The sequence below is a fragment of the Mustelus asterias genome, chromosome 18 (assembly GCF_964213995.1).
Source record: "Mustelus asterias chromosome 18, sMusAst1.hap1.1, whole genome shotgun sequence".
NCBI classification, from domain to species: domain Eukaryota; kingdom Metazoa; phylum Chordata; class Chondrichthyes; order Carcharhiniformes; family Triakidae; genus Mustelus; species Mustelus asterias.
In genome coordinates, this window is record NC_135818.1 from 47,181,945 (window position 1) to 47,195,098 (window position 13,154).

The 13,154-nt window shown below is 42.0% G+C and overlaps 1 protein-coding gene across 4 annotated transcripts in view; it reads right to left on the reverse strand.

The window, feature by feature from the left end:
- Window positions 1-13,154, reverse strand: part of arid4a (AT-rich interactive domain 4A) — a 100,298-nt gene that overhangs the window by 69,505 nt on the left and 17,639 nt on the right. For all 4 annotated transcript variants that reach the window (XM_078233847.1, XM_078233850.1, XM_078233849.1 and 1 more), the window contains exons 3-4: window positions 11,686-11,796; window positions 11,487-11,552 (exon numbers count right to left, since the gene is read on the reverse strand). In XM_078233847.1, the coding sequence (XP_078089973.1) occupies window positions 11,487-11,552; window positions 11,686-11,796 (177 nt within the window). The remainder of the gene's footprint in view (window positions 1-11,486; window positions 11,553-11,685; window positions 11,797-13,154) is intronic.

Genomic DNA, 13,154 nt, shown 5'->3' on the forward strand with positions numbered 1-13,154 from the left:
AACTTGGTTCCTGCTAGGTGGAGATTGGGGCACAATGGTCAGACCTGCCTTTAGTCAGGAGAACTGAAGAGGAAAAAGAAAAAAGCTCATGTCTATGCTCCCACACTTCTATACTATGTCTTTGCCACAAAATTAAAGGACACAACATAGATTCAGCATTTCCCTAAAGAAATCAGGCAAGTTTGTTTTTAAAGGAAGGGACATTCTATCAATTTATGTCAGCCCTCAAATGGTAACACCAACGTTCACATTTCTAATTGTGGCACCATTTTAAGACTATTGCAAACAGCAAAATGACATTGGAAAGCATTGCCCTGGCTAGACTGTGCCTAATTAGCTAAACTTAAAACTTCAAACCTGCTGATCCTTCAGCTGCAATTCCACCCCTGCATTGGCGAGCAGCAGTGGGTTAACAAAGTCCAAGCTCAATGCCATCTCAATGGGACCCATTTGATTGGAATCAAATTCATCTTGTTAAACAACCATTCATTCCACCACTGGTGCACCATGGCTGCAGAATGAATCTATAGAAGATGCACTGCAGCAACTTGCCAAGGTTTTTTAGAAAACACATCCCAAACTCATGATCTTCATTATCCAGAAGGACAAGGGCAGCAAGTGCACAAGAACATCACCACCTCCAGTCTCTCTTTCAAATCACACACTATTTTGACATTGAAGTATATCACTATTTCTTCATCATTGCCAGATTAACGTTCTGAAATTCCTTATTAATTAGAACTTTGAGAGTACCCTTACCACACAGACTGTAAGGATAAAGAAGTGGTGGTTGACAGCAATTAGGGATGGGCAATAAATGCTGTCAATGCCAGTGATATCCACATCCATGAATGAATTAAAACACCCTGCTGGTGATACTTGGTAATGTGCAACTTTTGAAAACAAAAGAGGAATCTGCTCAAATATTTTTCCTCAAGTTGGCCTGATTCTCCTCCTTTCCCTTTAGCTCTCTCAGGAAGTACCATTTCTAACAGCTGGTACAGGGTGTGCACTGAAATACCTGACAGTATTCCCTGGCCCTGCTTTATTATACTTTCATAGCTCATGACTAACAGCCTTTTCAGCCTTTTCCACATTACACGGGGTCGCCACTAGCTGACCACACCTTCAGACCAACCTTCCATTTTTTGGATTTGGCAGTGGTTTTACAGCCAAATGCCCTTCCTGCCGCTAACCCTCTCTGTTTATCTCAGCTGGGGATTGGCATCGATGCACGCTGGCTTGCCTGCAACAGAGGCTGGGTTCTTTCATAGTCAACAATTCTTGAAGTGAAACTTGAAACCAGGCCTTCTGGTTCAGAGGCAGGGAGATACCCACTGAACCACTCCAACTCTCTACAACTTCCACCTTACAGGATGATGGAAAATTGCTGTTACAATTAAATTGTTTAATTCTGTAGAAATGTTGCTCATGAGGGATCAGAAGTCTCAGGTTTGACTGAAACCATTTGTTAATGATTAGGAAAAACATGAATTATTTTAACACCAGAGCAGGGCACTAGCAAATGAGCATAATCAATTAATAGAAGTTCTGTCTACATAGTTGGAGACTATTTCTAAGCTTGTCCACTTTAGGTAACATTATGCTTATGGCGATCAAATGGATAGAATGGAGAAAAGGTGGTGAGTGCACTCTGGATCAAGTGGAAGTAAAATCACTGCCATGTTAGATCATGTACAGCTGCAAAGGACAAACATGTCAAAACCACATTAATCTACATCATGTAACCACATGAAGCAATACTTCCATTAAGAAAAGCTAATAATTAACATGAGCCATTTTCTACACATATCAATCAGTAACCAATCAGGTGACCCAATTCAGCTGATATGGAATACTATTCTGTAACTAGATCTCTTAATTAAATTTTATTTCTAACCACTGCACTGATGTTCAAATTCAAAAGTCAAATCAAACAAAAGCAGAAATCAAACTGGAGATCTAATAATTCTTTAGACTTAATCATGATTAGTTTCACTTTAGTGTTTTTAGTCAATTTTTGAGAATCACAAATGAGCCTACTTATAAATGATAAAATATCAGGACATTGAGTGTACTCTATGTTCCTGATCTAAATGACAATACATTGTATAATTTCCATCACTTCAGCTATATACCTGTCACGTGCCACACTGCAACAAGTAGAATACGTGCTTAACTAAAATTGCAGGTGGGAAGAAGGCAGTCATAAAATACATCCTATCTAGTTTTTGATGAGAATCAAAATATTATAATTCAGAACCCAACATTTTTACAAACCAGATTAATCATTTAATAATATCTTCCATACTGTGTCACTCTGCTTGCAAACATTCCAAGGTTCAAAGAAAATCTAGAATGGTTTTATTTTAATTGTACCAATTGGTTAACAATAATTGAACTACATCCAATCATTTTTTAAATAGTCATTTGGTAGTACAGAACTTGAGTATTGTTGAAAAATTGTAGACATGCCTAGCTGATCTAGCACACGCATATTGTAGTTTACCAAGCGACTTGGCTGATTTCCGCATGCAACACAAATGTCTTGTGGCGAGAATTGAGGCCTCAAGGCCAACCCAGACATACATATCTGTAAACCTGACAAAGGGACTGGAATAGTCACCCTTAACAAGTGTGACTATATCAATAAAATGCACGTCATTCTGAACGACGGGTCCAAATTCATATCCATTGGTCCGCCGATGCACGAGTTGCCAAAGATGCACAAAAATGATGTCCCTTTACACCCTACCTTAATTATGACTGGTTCTGCAAAATGTAAACTGGCCAAATAATTGGATTAGTTGCTACAATCAATTCTGACCAGGTTTTCCACACATACGGTGAAAGATTCTTTCACCTTTGCGAAGACAAATACAGGATTTGCATTACAAAAGCAATATCATGTCCATATGCTCATTTAACAATGCTAGCCTATTCACCAATATGCTGCCCAAGGATGGCATAAACAGTTGCACTGCATCACTTTGGTAATGTAGACATGCTGCTACTGTCAAAATCCACATTCATTGAACTTATGAACTCAGCATTCATGCAGAGTTGAATTTTAACAACACCATGTGTGCCCAATTAGATGATGCTGTCATGGGATCCTCTGTAGGTCCAACTCTTGCAAACATCCATGTCGGTTTCCACAAGAAACATGCCTTTGATAGAATGACACCTAACCTACTACCACGTGCACATTTCCGATATGTAGATGATACATTTGAATCCTCAGCTGCATGTAAGAATTTCCTTACACTTCTTAATGGGCTCCATCCTACACTCAAATTCATCTTTGGAACAGAGCAGTCAAACAAGCTCCCTTTCCTCCACGTTGCAGTTGATAAATCTGACAAAGGATTCGCTACTACTGTCTACCACAAGCCTACTTTCACTAGTCAATACACGCATTGGGGCTCTACAGTTCCATACGCTATAAAATTGGCCAGATCAGCAATCTTGTAAATAGAGCCTGAGCAATTTACTCACCATGCAAGCTTAATGCTGAAATAGGGTGCAAAACCATCCTTTGGATAATGGTTATCCTAATTAGATCATCGCTCGCTGAATATTGTGCAAACTCATGAACGGGCCCAAGGCCACCAGTTTCAATCCTGCAAAGTGCTCGGTCTACCTCAGATTAATAAGGTGTCTCAATGATTTGAGGAACAGGTGAAGCTAGCCATTTCACACTGCTGCTTTGCAGTAGCAACATGGGTGGCATTTTTCACAAACAGAATGCGACTGTCAAGCCAAAAGGCTGTTCTGCCCATCATACAAATTAGTAATGTATATAAATTTCAAGGCCCAAGTGATGCCAGGTGTGTAGGCCATATGTCCCAATGACTGACAAATCTTATCAAACAGTACGTCCCTTTAGCTGTTCACAATAGGTACAATGACTGTACTCAACCAGCCTATGTTTGCAAATTTCAAGTGCGTCGGGTGGGGGGGGGGGGGGGGTCATGTGATACAAGCACCAGAATAGTCATGCTTCTGAGAGTTCTGGAGTTGTTCATTTTTAAATCCTTTCTTTCATACTGATGTACAGCTCATAATCACTTTAACCTGAAGTGAATACTCCAGGTTATGTCCTTGGGAGGTTTTTGGTGAAGTTTTGGTGACAAAATGCTGAGGAGTGTCAAGAAAATCCTGATAAAAAGGTGCAGTTGGAGGGATCGGGCAGGTGCTGGGCCCTCAACATGGCAACCTGGTTTAGAAGCAGGCTCTGGCACTCTCGAACACGTTGCAGGTGATGACCACTAATATTAAAGTTGTAGGTGACAAACTCGGCGTTTTGACACAGAATATCAGTGCTCACTCTGATGAACTGCAGAATTCCAAAAAGGGGCTCAGTGAAGTGGAAGACAAAATTCTCAGTGTGGACAGTGCTACTTATTTGGTCACGGCCCAGTTGCAATCCTTAAGAGAATCAGCTGCATGGTATGTCAGATATTCTGGTGGAGCTGGAAAATCGGGCCCGGAGGAAGAATACCCATGTGATCGGTTTTCCAAAGGGAGCTGAGAGCAAGCTCCCCTTCAATTTTTTGAGGGGGGGGCAGGCCAATTAGTGGTTGTGATGGTGGGGGTCCACTGCACACTGTTAGGAGAGGCAATTGGCCTTGACCAAAGAAGTGGTATTATCGCTAGACTATTAATCCAGAGACTCAGCTAATGTTCTGGGGACCCGAGTTCGAATCCCACCACGGCAGATGATGGAATTTGAATTCAATAAAAAATATCTGGAATTAAGAATCTACTGTAGACCATTAAACCATTGTCGATTGTTGGAAAAACCCATCTGGTTCACTAACGTCCTTTAGGGAGGGAAATCTGCCGTCCTTACCTGGTCTGGCCTACATGCGACTCCAGAGCCACAGCAATGTGATTAATTCTCAACTGCTCTCAGACAACTCGGGATGGGCAATAACTGCTGGCCAGGCAGTGATCCCCATGTCCCACAAATGAATAAAAGAAATCTTATATCCTCTGTGGCTGAATTAGCAATGGCAGTAACTACTTTAAAGATTTGCTCTTGGAACGCATGGGGAATTCGCAGTCTAACAAAAAAAAAATTCTGTCTTTTCTTAAAGTGGAAAGTTGACGTAGCTTTGTTGCGAGAAACTTTAGATGAGAGGGAACACCTTCAGAAGGGATTGGGTGGGAAAAGTGTTTTCTTTTTACTTCTTTCTCGACCAGAAGTCAAGGGGCAGCAATGTTGGTTAATAAAAATTTACCTTTTAATTTAGAGAGCAGTGTGAAAGACAAAGAGGGTAGGTAGGTGTGTTAAGGGGCTGGTATATGGGGAAAATTTATCGATAATGAACGGTCCTCCAAACTATCCCCTGGATCTTATCACTGAAGTCTTCATGAGCTTTGCTGAATTGGCCTCTGATTACTCCTTTAATGGTGGTGATTTTAATTACCATCTTAACTCCCTGATAGACAAACTCCCTGTAACAAGGAACCCCCTACTCAGTAAGCAAGGGTGTTAGCTTCAGCTTCTGAAAAGGTGGGGTTCTTAGATGTGTGGAGAACTTTACATCCCAAGGATAAAGAGTTCATTTTTTTCTCAGTCCCTCGTTTGTGTTACACTAGGATTTAATTTTTTTTATGCCAAAGACGTTTCTGCATCCAGTAGCAGCTGGTACTATAGGCTGTACTGTGGTCTTTGATCACACACAGGTCTTTTTAGAATTTCTTCTCAAGGGGGCCCATACTCGATCTAGATCCTTGAGATTTAATACATCTCTACTCAGGGACCATAAATTTATTTTGTACTTTAGGATCGAATGTGATACTTTTGACTTAGTTAATTCTCTTTCTGATGCAAGCCAATCCTTTGGGAGACCTATAAGGCCTTTGCTACAGGTTTGGTCGTCTCATTTTTGACTAAGAAGAAGTGTTAGGTTGCTAGAAATCCAGTTGGAAATCCAGCTGACCAAACGAGAGATGGATTATGATAAGAATCCTAATCATGTGACATTGATGGCATAAGATTCCTGTTAATTCAGAATGCTGAGAAGAGTTTAAGGTTTGCTAGACTGAAGGTGTATGAATTTGCAAATAAACGAGGTAGATATTTGGCTTTTCTTATGAGAAAAAAAATCGTGTTCTCAGGCGATCGCTTTGATGCTGAACTCTAGGGGAAGCAGGAGGATTGGAGCCGAGAATATTAATGGGGCTTTCAAGGGTTTATGTCAATTTATACAAATCAGATCAAGTTGATGATGCTCCGGCACTTATGGAGCATTTCTTTTCTTCCCTTCAGCTTCCCTCTTCCTTGGACGACCAGAGAGCAGCTTTGAATGCTCCTATCTCTGGGAGTAGTCAAAGCTGTTCTACAAGGAATTTAAGGACTTGTTAATAGATCCACTTATTGGTATGTATAATCATTCATTTGAAGCAGGTCTGCTACCAGTTATTTTGTGAAGCTAATACTGCCTTAGTCTGAATACCAGCCAAGAATCCTGAGCAGTGTACTTCTGAAAGGTCCATTTCTTTGTTAATGCTGATTTGAAGCTGTTGTCCACAGTTCTGGCAATGTGTCTGGAGAAAATGCTTCCTGTGATTTCCAGGGGACCAGACTGGGTTTATCAAGGGCTGAAACTCATGTAATAATGATAGGATGTTACTGAATACTATTTGTTTTACCAAAAGCATGCTTATAGATGGGTTTGTGATCTCTTTGGGTGCCAAAAAGGCTCTTGATACGGTAGGGTAGAATGGAAGTATCTATTCCAGACATTGCACAAGTTCCGACTCGGAGGGGATTTTGTGAAGTTGATACAGGTACTCTACAGGGACCCATTGGCGGTGGTCCTTACAACTGGTTATAGGTCAGATAATTTTGGCCTATCCTGTTGTCTGCCCCTTATCTCTTTGTTTGCATTAGCTACTGAACCTCTGGCGGAGGCCATCAGCAGTAACCCCCATATTTGTGGGCTAAGTGGAGGTAAGCAGCATAAACTTTTGCTCTTTGCAGATGATGTGCTTTTTTTCCAGGCTGAGTTTGTGTTCCTGGTATTATTGGTGTGGTCGCTAGGTTTAGGGAGCAATTTTCCCAAAAAATTCAAAGTGTTGAATTCGCAGGAAAACAGGAGTAATTCACGCTGGCTTTTTCAGTGGGAGTTCACACTAGAATCTCCCACACTAAGTGCAATGCAGAGGCCACCAGGTGAATGTCATTAGATTTCAGGGGGCAGGGCCTATTCCCACCCAGGAGGCTGAAACCAGCCGGCCTCTGCGCATGCACAGTGGCCCTGAACTGTCAGCTTCTCGCCTGCTGGCCAGCCCGGGACCCCAACAGTGCTGCCCCACCAATCCCCCCACAGCCCAATCGTGGCCCCCTGACCATTCCCAACCCCGCCCCCCCCCCCCCAACCCCAGCAGTGCCAATTCCCTTCACCCCCAGCTTGCCCTGATCGCTGGCCTCCCTCCCTCTCCCGTTGATCCCAATGCAGAGTGGCAGCGGAACCCCTATCCCTACCGATGGCCCCCCAGGCCCCTCCCCTATGTGCCCCACCCTCTTTTCACTGTCCAATGGCTGGCATTGCCAGGGTGCCCAAACCCAGGAGGCACCCTTCCACCACCCAACCAACGGAGGGCTCCGACTGTCTCCCCCCCCCCCCCCCCCCCCTTCGCCCAGCAGGGTTGGATTGTTGTTCCCCGAAAGAGGAGCGCTAGTGTAATCCCTGCTGGAGTGAAACACTCTGGCAGGGTGAGAAAGGCTAGCAGGTCCAGAGAATTCAGTTCCGGGTCCGCTAATAGTATTTAAATGATATGTAAAATACTATTTAAATGCTAGCCCTGCCAATTTCTGGCGCAGAGCAAACTGCCGGTGCTGGGAGATGCTAGCAGGGTGTGAACACTCACAGGAATCCCGTGAATCGCACCCTCCCGCACGATTCTCCCAGCCCGCTGCGCTAGAAAATTAGCGCACTTGGATGGGAAAATCGCCCCCTTAGTCTCTCTCAGGCTATGAAATTAACTTCACAAACTTGGAGACTATACCTCTGGGTAGAGGTAGACCACCCCGTCTTCTCAGTTTTCCTTGAGATGGCCCTCTTTGGGGTTTACTTATCTAGGTATACATATTACCCCTGCTTTCAAGGGTTATGCAAGATGAACTTTCCCCCAATGTTGGCTTCTACTAAGTGGGACCTACGTTGTTGGTCCTCCTTACCGATCTCCTGGCTGAGTAGGATAGCTTTGATTAAAATGAAAGTATCACCTAGGCTACTCTATCCTTTAAAAATGCTACCTATCCTGTTGTCTGCAAAGTCCCTTAAAGAAATTAATAGGATGCTTAGTTCTTTTGCCTGGAAAAAGAAGAATCCTCGTTTAAAATTAGCCAAGCTGCAGCTGCCTGGTTCTAAAGGGGGAGGAGCCGAGGTTGCCAAAGATTAAAATCCATCAGTTAGCCTCCCACCTTGGGTTTATACGTGAATGGATTAGGGGAGATCCTTCATCCACATAGCTTGACGTTGAAGCTGGTCAGTCTTGCTATTACTTAGTCAATTTTATTGCTTAGGGATCCTAAGGTTGTGTTAGTAAAGTATGATAATCCTATTGTTATTAATACTTCAAAAGCTTGGAGGACGGTCTGAGAGTTAGAGGGAAGATCTAATTTGACTTCCACTCTCTTCCCCATTCAGGGTAATTCCAGATTTCCCACTCGGTCTCATGGGCCATGGTTTCAATATCTGGAGAGATATACAGGGGTTCTACAGGCTAGGTGATCTGTTTGATGTCACCACCCTGTTATCTTTTGAGCAGCTATCAACACTTTGATATTCCAAAACACCCCTTTTTAGATACTTGCAACTTAGGGATTTTGTCCTTAATTAGACAACTCTTTTTGAGATTTCACCAATTGTAAAAATCCTGATATCTTCAGAGCCTAAGCAATTAATTAGTAAATTTTACGATACTTTATGCTCAAGATCCTGTGAGAATACATTGGGAAAGAGACCTTGCTGTAAATATTGATGAGAAGACATGGGGTGATATTTGGGAATGTGCTAATAAAATCTCAAGTCTGAAGCAGAACAAAAGAGACTCAGAATAAGGTTATTACACGGTCTGCATATTACTCCAAGCTTACGGCAAAGGTTTAACCCTGACTGATGTCCTCGTTGTGCCAGAAGTGCAAGGTGGACATGGTGGAATCACCTGCACTGTTTTTGGTCCTGTATCACAATTAAATCGTCTTAGGATTCTTGATACGACTTTAGAGTTTGATCCCTTGCATTTAATACTGGATCTCCCAGATAGAAAGATAAATGATGCCAATGGGAAAAGACTGTACAATATCCTAACATTTGCAGCACAAAAAAGTATCCTTTGCTCATGGATTATTGGTACGCCTCCTTCAATTCAGAATTGGCATATATTTAATATGGAATATATCCCAATGGAATTCTTGACCTGTTTACTTCGAGCTAAAGTGGATATATTTCATATGTATGGCACCCCTATCTTAAAGTTTTAGACTCCGCACTATGAATTATTCCTACAAGGTTTTCCACAGGTTTTGTAGCTCTGTCGCCATTATCCTGTGACTGATGGTGTGCACTGCTAAGCCAATTATGGCTGTATCCTGATGTACCCCAATTTTCCGATATATACTTTCACGATTTGTATGATGTGAGGCGCTGGGTACAATGAATAATCTGAATGGTACTTTTCTGTCTCTTTCTCCATGTATTTGGTGGAAATGATCAAGCTGTTCTGTATTAATCTGAGGGTTTGTTGCATTATTTGTAAAAATGAAAAGCCTTTAAAAATACTTTTTTTTTTTAAAGTGTCTATTATTGCCGATAATTCTGTGTTTGGATAGCACTTGCTGAACAATCCTGACAATGCCAAGAATTATGCTAACAACCTATTTAAGACAGTCAGGCTCAGTATGGCTCACTTATGCATGATGTGGAGATGCCGGCATTGGACTGGGGTGAACACTAAGAGTTTTAACAACACCAGGTTAAAGTCCAACGGGTTTATTTGGTAGCAAATACCATTAGCTTTCGGAGCGCTGCTCCTTCGTCAGTTGGAGCTCCATCTGACGAAGGAGCAGCACTCCGAAAGCTAATGGTATTTGCTACCAAATAAACCTTTTGGACTTTAACCTGGTGTTGTTAAAACTCTTACTGTGTTCACTTATGCATGCCAGAAGCAACATTGTTTCTACACACAGGATCCTGCCCTTTGCAGAATAAGGAGCAGCAAACCCCCATGGTAATGCCTTGACCAGAGTCTACCTGCATGGTTTGCATTTGTACAGCTTGCCACTTAACTGTTCCCTGTTGCATTCTCTTTGACAATGCCTCTACCAATGAGTCCACTTGCCAACTAATCAGCACTCTCTTTTCATATAGTATTACTGTTGCAAATCGGTCCTGACGAAAAGTTTCAAGAGTCTGTCTTTATTCAGCAAAACTATTTTTAAGTTTTATTTGACACACCAATTTTATTAACCTGACACCCTTGAAAAATTAAAATATAACATTTAGTAAGAAAAGTGAAGCAGACTGTAAAGGACTCCCTTTTTAACAGGCAACCAGTTATTTTACAAATATTTATTACAATTTTTCTCGCCAAATGCAAGTTTGAGTCAAGCACAGATCGCACAGTACACTGGAACCTCTCCAATCTGGAAACCCAAATTTTTTATTTAGCTGAGGGATCACAGAGATAACTTTTGAAGTTGTAAGCTCCCCCTTGCCCAAGGCAGCAATGGTGACTGTGGAGGGAAGCAACCTTAGACCTACTGGCTCAGTATTACCAAAAGCAAGGATTGAGAGAGAGAGGGAGAGAGAAAATGGGGGATGCACTGGTGTACAGGATATTTTTCAAATGTATAAAGTAGGTCCCCGTTTTAAGCTGTTCTGCTTTAACCTCAATCAGCTAATAGGGCCCATTTACATGTTTAGCATCAGGAGCTTTACTTCAGTGTGGTTCCCTGCCAGGTTCAACATAGGATCGTGTGATCAGATTGGTATCATTTTGGATCCCACTCCCCGATCCGAACAGTCAGTGCCAATCTTCCCTCTCGCCAATTCTTCAGGTCGCCATCGAGCTTCCTTCTCACTGACCTTTCCCCTTCCTGACACACCCACTTGCCGACAACCATTTACCTTGCTGACCCTCCCGGACATTGCTAACCTTCCTGCTTGCCACCAACCTTTCCCCACACTGACTCTTCTGGTCACTGCTAACCTGACCTTCTCTCTCCCCAACCATCGCCATCAACAGCCGAACTTCCTTTTTGCTGAGCATTTCTCTTGCTGCCCCCTCCTCATTGCTGCTGCCCCTCCCTCTCATTTATCCTTCCAGTCATTACCGATCCTGGATGAAGGCTGTTAATGTTATAAAAATGCAAAAAGAGGTGATCTGATGGTGGGTTAATTTCTCCACCAATGGAAGCTTTAGATTGGAGGAATTCAAGCAAAACATCAGTGAAAAGTCATACATACCCTTAATGGGCCTTTCACTTGGTCATCCTGGACAACTTGTGTAGAACTGTCATGCTTAAAGATCACCTAGATAATATGACATAACAAAAGTAGATTTAGCATACTGAAAATTACATTTCAACAAGGTTTTATAGTAGAACTTCAAGTCAAAAGTAGCTAAATAAAAGAACGGAGTTCTGATGAACAGCAAGGAACACACCTTGACCTTTACCAGTCGCTTCACGGTCTTAATCTTTGCCTCACAGAAGGCACCACGGTACTTGGCACTAACATCTGTCCCCACTGTGAGATAGGCAGGCTCATCAGCTGCCTGTAAATTATAAAACATAATATCAGGGCATCAAACAATAAATCAAAAGCCATAAATTAAGGCAAAGCAGTTGTAATAAAATGTAACATGGAAAATCCAAAATTGGCCCTAATATTGAATTCTAGAATAAGATAACAAAGTCATATTCAACTCAAACCATTAACTCGTTTCTTTCTTCACAAAAGCTGCCAGACCTGCTGAGTTATTCCAGCATTTCCTGTTTTCATTATGGAATTCTTGAATCCTGTTTCCACTGACAATTCCATTGGTCAATGCATTGATAAATGGGGAACTGAGATGTAGAAAGATCCTCGTCTTTGCAGTTAACTCGAGCAACAAGCGGGAGAGGGGTGCCTAATAATTGCTTTCAGTGTTTCCAGGCTTGAACCAGGAAGCGGGAGGAAGAAAGTGCATAGTTCAGAATTACGTTGCTGAAAATGACAATGTGCTTCGTCTTACTATAAAAGTGGAAAATATTCTCAACTACTATTTACACATTGTGAAAACAGAATTTGTGATGCCATCTGACAGGAACATAACCTGCTGCTGTCAGTCCACTACTACGAGAATGAATATTCACGACTTTATCCTCTGACGACCCCACTTCCAGACAGAATAATCAACAAGTAGGTGTTATTCACATCATTTAAACAGGGCATCCGTAGCTTAATCAGCATACAGTGAAATCAGGACGAATAAAACTCAGATGACACAAAATTCCTGTTATTTCAAAGTTGTCAACCATTCCCACTGACAGAATAGCAAACCCCACAGAACGATGCCCATGATGAGCCAAAGTTCCACATAGGCAACTCCGGATCATCCAAACTTGTCATATGATGATGCTGACCAGGGTACAGTTAGACCACACAAAAGCACAAAATCATGGCATCTGAGGAGGCTGATGACCCTGAAAAATCTGATGAATGCCTCTCCGCCAACCTGTTTCCCAAGGCCATAGAGACACACAGATTTTGCACTGTTGAACAAAAATCATTGAAAACATGTTTTACTACACTGACAACATGGCAGACTATACCATGTACATCCGAAGACAGCATGCTAAGCAGAAAAAAATTACTGAATTTCTCTGGAGTTAGCTCTTGTCATTTTACAATAGAAGCCACTGACATTTTACAAGGTCAGGCCAATGTAAGGTGTGAACAGAGTAAATAAAGACTTTTTCATACATTTACTGATTTACCATTTTTTTCATTTGAATCTGTTGCCTTAGACTTTAGACAGTATTTGTAGACATATTGGGTTACCTAAAGATGCATTCAGGTGGGAATGGGGCTTCCTCCACTATCTGGAATCTTTTCTCAACACAAATTGGGAGGTGGATCCCCTTACTGAGA